This window comes from Orbicella faveolata, unplaced genomic scaffold, assembly GCF_042242905.1.
Source record: "Orbicella faveolata isolate gen_17 unplaced genomic scaffold, um_ofav_v1 contig_24, whole genome shotgun sequence".
Taxonomy (NCBI): domain Eukaryota; kingdom Metazoa; phylum Cnidaria; class Anthozoa; order Scleractinia; family Merulinidae; genus Orbicella; species Orbicella faveolata.
The window spans coordinates 5,695,380-5,700,000 of NW_028301552.1; the positions used below are offsets into that span (position 1 = coordinate 5,695,380).

The 4,621-nt window shown below is 38.9% G+C and overlaps 1 protein-coding gene across 1 annotated transcript; it reads left to right on the forward strand.

The window, feature by feature from the left end:
* The first annotated feature begins 671 nt into the window (after positions 1-671).
* Positions 672-4,354, forward strand: LOC149110084 (putative skeletal organic matrix protein 5). Its single transcript, XM_089292050.1, has 3 exons — positions 672-760; positions 2,047-2,173; positions 2,531-4,354. Exons 2-3 carry the CDS (start codon positions 2,111-2,113, stop codon positions 3,047-3,049), a joined length of 582 nt encoding a protein of 193 aa, XP_089148176.1. The 5' UTR covers positions 672-760; positions 2,047-2,110; the 3' UTR covers positions 3,050-4,354.
* Positions 4,355-4,621: the final 267 nt, after the last annotated feature.

The window sequence follows — 4,621 nt, forward strand, 5'->3', positions numbered from 1 at the left end:
AGCAGTCCCTCGTGCCTTTCTTTTAACTTGGCCGCCTCCAAAGGAGAAGATGGAAAACTTTGGTGCGATCTGCTGTCTTCTGATAGGTACAGAAACTTCAGAGAGTACAATGAAAACATGACTTCGCATCACTTTTTCACTATGGTAGGGCCTGGTTTCTGATACATACGTTTCTTTACCACATTGACATTGCTACTTTACTCCAAACCATCAAACCAAGTTTCTTTTTTAACCATGAATTATTTCTTCTTATTTTAGTCACCATGTTCTTCCATGCCGTGTCATAACGGAGGTACGTGTGTGACGAATAACAAGTATGACACCTTTGAATGCCATTGTGATAAAGGATTCATTGGCGAATATTGTGAGAAAGGTAGACTGCCAACTTTATTCAATTAGATTTGTTTCATTTGTACTGTTTTAAGGTGGTCACCTCCATGCGATAGCTACGAACGTTGACATTGCTCCAGAATTGGTTGAACGACTACATCCGACTACCAGTGTGCATATGACCGCTTCAATCGCTGCAGAATAAAAATACTGTCTGAGAGAACCTGGATCAACCAACGATCGCTACGTTTGCCAGAGAATTGTTTCCATATGGTCCGCGCAATGATCAGCTGAACTTTTTTCAGTGATCGTAGCAATCATTTGCCTGATATGGGAACCAACTAGTAAGCATCATTCGTTCTAATAATTAAATATCATATTTTTTGTTTGCAGCTGTGACGTCATGCAAAGAACTGTACAACGTGTACAAGTAAGCCAAAATTTTAAATGTTAGACATTTTAAAGAAGTTCTTGTAATTACCATTGGTCAAGAGTCCTTATTTTAGTTCTAATTTTCCTTATTTCCATTCTAGCTAACCGTATGAATGTGTGTTCAATTAAGCATTTACACTACGAGTTATTCGAAAATTCTCTCAAAATTGTGCGAGCCTTCAGGCGAATGCAGTTTGTAAGAATTTTGAAATATATCACGAGTAGCTAGAGTAAATCCTTCTGATTACTCAAGCTTTCATACCATTACTTATTTATTATATGACTAAGAAAAGTTCTAACTCGCGCGCGTTTATTTGCACTCCTGCGGGGTAAATTAAAAGTTTTCGATAAATTGGCCTGCTCTCAGCCAATCACGATTAAGTAATTTTCTAGTCAAATAACAACGATGGAATTTGAAGGTGGTTGTTAAGCGCTACGTTTTATACCTAACTGTTAATTGTTCCTAATAAGAGCGTTGAGGTAAACGTTGAAAACAGCCCTAAAAACAAACCAGCTTTCACAAAATGTTGCCACCTATAAAGCAAATGATTTTGTATTTATTGTTTGCAACTTTCTCAGAACGAAAACAAAAGGTAGAATGATGTAGATACCGGTCTAGAAGGGAAAATCTAGACTGCGGTCACTGTCGATTTGAGCCAATCATATTCGCACCGCGTGAATTTGACAGTTTCCGGTCCTTGCGAGACACGGCTATATAATAATAATACGTTTTTTAGACGAAGGACCATAGTTAATAGAGGGGACTGGTTATGAAGCCCAACAAACATCAAAGGAGCAAACAGAGATGCCAAGATTTATGTTGGAAAGTCCACGACCGTACATAATCTTTTGTTTTGCGCTCATACACTATGAGTGAACTACGTAACCAACACGTTTCTATTGGTTAGTTCCTCAGTACGGAGTAAACAACTATTGCGTTTTTTGCACGGCCAAGGCCAAAAAAGTGAACAAAAACATACAACAAAGAACTTTGTCGTTTTTCATAACCATTCCCCTCTTTTAACTATGGAAGGACTAACGATTTAAACATCAGCGTAACTAACTCGCTCCCTTTATCGACTTCAAGTTCAGATAAATGAACTTAGAAGCTGTATTGCCGCCGTCATATTCAGACGATTTCTCAGACAAAACAAGCAAACTATGTATTTAAGCTCTAAATATTATACTAACAAGTGAGCAGTGTTGAAACCAGTGAACATTTATTTCAACTCAATCTCAAGTTTCTTCAATTCAATAACTTTTATTATTTTTCACATCAAACAGGTCCAGCGTGAGTCAGCTGGTTACGCTCCACATAGACTCAAAACCAACTGCTGTTCTCTGTCACATGGGAGATTTTGGATGTGGAGATGGGGGATGGACACCGGTCATGAAGATTGACGGAAACAAGGTATCACATTCACCTCTCTACTCGTACAAGCCAAGAATCATTATCTGTAAAACTTAAATGGCTTCTTTTAGATGGAATGAAATGAACTCGCTATTCTTGGTGGGATTTAGCAGAAGTAGCTCAGCTCAGTTAGTCGAGATTCTCAACATAATGTTTGATGTTTCACGCAATCCTTTGGTTTTGCGGATTCGTTTGGACCAGAAAATTGTTTACAACAAAACGTTATGTTTACGAAGTCACCGAAACAGTACTCTGTAAGAATTCCAAAGTTAGATGATTAAATGAGCATCATTCTTTATATACGAGAGGCATTTTATATTTTAAAATGAACAGAACATTTATACTTTTTCTCCTCAGAGTACATTTCATTATAACTCGTCTTACTGGAATGATAAAAGCGAATACAACCTTCCTGGAGGGGAGACTGGGTTTGACTCACAAGAGACCAAGTTACCGACCTATTGGAACACATCCTTCTCCAAGATCTGTCTTGGTATGAAGATCGGCCAACAGATCAAGTTCATTGTCATCAACAAGCAGGCCAACTCTCTGTACTCAGTACTCGCTGACGGGCAATACCGCGCCACCTCACTGGGTCGTAACACTTGGAAGACTCTGATTGGTTCACAGGCCTCTTTGCAGCACTACTGTAACAAGGAAGGATTCAATGTTGGGACTGCCCAAAGCGGTGAATCCATAGCAAGAATAGGTATCATTAGTAACGAGCAAAATGACTGCTCGAGTTGTGATTCCAGATTGGGGTTTGGTACAGGAGGGTATCCTGATGACTCCAACACCTGTGGAAACGAAGCTTTATGGTCACCAGATAATGGCAACAAACACATCAAAGCTATTGGTTACATATTAGTGCAGTAAGAAGGAACTAATGAAATGACGTCAATATCCGTTACCTAAATCAATATACTCGAAACCTAAGAGAGTGAATCCCCGATATAGGTCCTCTAACTAAGGTAACCCCTCTGAAAGTAATTCCCCTGAAATAAAACTGCACATGGATTTTCGTTCAAACTCTGTCCAATGAATATTTATCATATGAGAACTTAAATTATAAAATAAAAAAGGGGGGTGCCCATGCTTGTTAAGGAGCAGTGAGGCATTAAAAATGTCCCATTTTAGCGTTATTTAATGCTTATTACAAGAACGCATTCCAAGTTATTGTAAACTCTTTGTGAGCCCAGACTCACGAAAACACGCCTCAAACTACAGTCAATACTTGTGTCGGGCACAAATAAACTTTTTAAGTTTGATTTTGACAGACAGCTAAATCTTTTTTTAAAATATTGGAACCAAATTGCTTGCCACGGCTATCAAACTGCCAAATGGAAAAGACTACAGTGCAGCTGCTATTTCTTTTTATTTATTCAATTTTCAAACATAGAAATCAGATCAGACTTCTCACGCAAAGCTAATGATTAGTTGATTAAAATGACTGGAAAAAAATTTGGGGTGCCCGAGCTCGTTAGTGAGCTATAGCCATTTTTCAACTGACAGAACTCAATATCAAGGCAAATCCGCCATGTTTTCAATGTGCGCGTGCACGAACGCGCGCTAATGACGCCATAAATTATCTGCAGTAAGGATGCGCAATGCAATACTGGGGAATGACCTTAAGTTATTTTCAGTAGACATTGTACCCAGTTCTTCCGCGGATATTACTGGCGCGTTGCGTGGATGTTTTCGTGGAGGATCTGTTTATGTTTCGTTTCGTTTCGTTTCGTTTCAAAGCAAAGGAAGACCTCCAACGCTGTGGGGATGTCTTCTTTGATACAATGTATTTTGATTACAAGCAAAGGAGCTTCGGCTCTCGGTATGTTTTAATACATTTCGAAACTTTAATAGCAGTTTAAATAAGAGGCGGATGTCCCCTGCACAAACAATAACAACTGAATGAGTGGCAGAGAAATGAGTAGACAAACGAGTGCAAAGCAAACAAACGCTCAAACACAAGCTTGGCAACCGAACAAACAGATGGTCGAAAGTGCAGTAAGACGCTCGCTGCCCAAGTAGCAAAAGTAGTTTAAACAGCAACAACGTCAAAGGCAGCATCGATTAAGAAACAACTTAATATTCAACCTACGAATCTCGCGAGAATTTACCTTCATTCAGTTTGTCTGTACATTCAGAAATATTCCAAACAGAATATGTTAGACAGCGTCAAAATTCGAAAAAGAAATTTTAAAAATTGGCCGTCGCATAGTTCGCATAGTCTTGAATATGCAGAAAGTGGCTATTTCACGTTGTTGTTTTGTAACCTTTTGTAAACAACGGCAAAGAAATGAACAAAGAATAATTAATTACAACGCACGCTTACACAACCATTGTGCTCGTTGCTGTTGCCGATAAAGTGTGCTTAAAAGCTCCCTAAAACCGAATAAACAACCAAATAATGAACAGCCAAACGAGCACAAAACAAACGAAAGCCCAGCC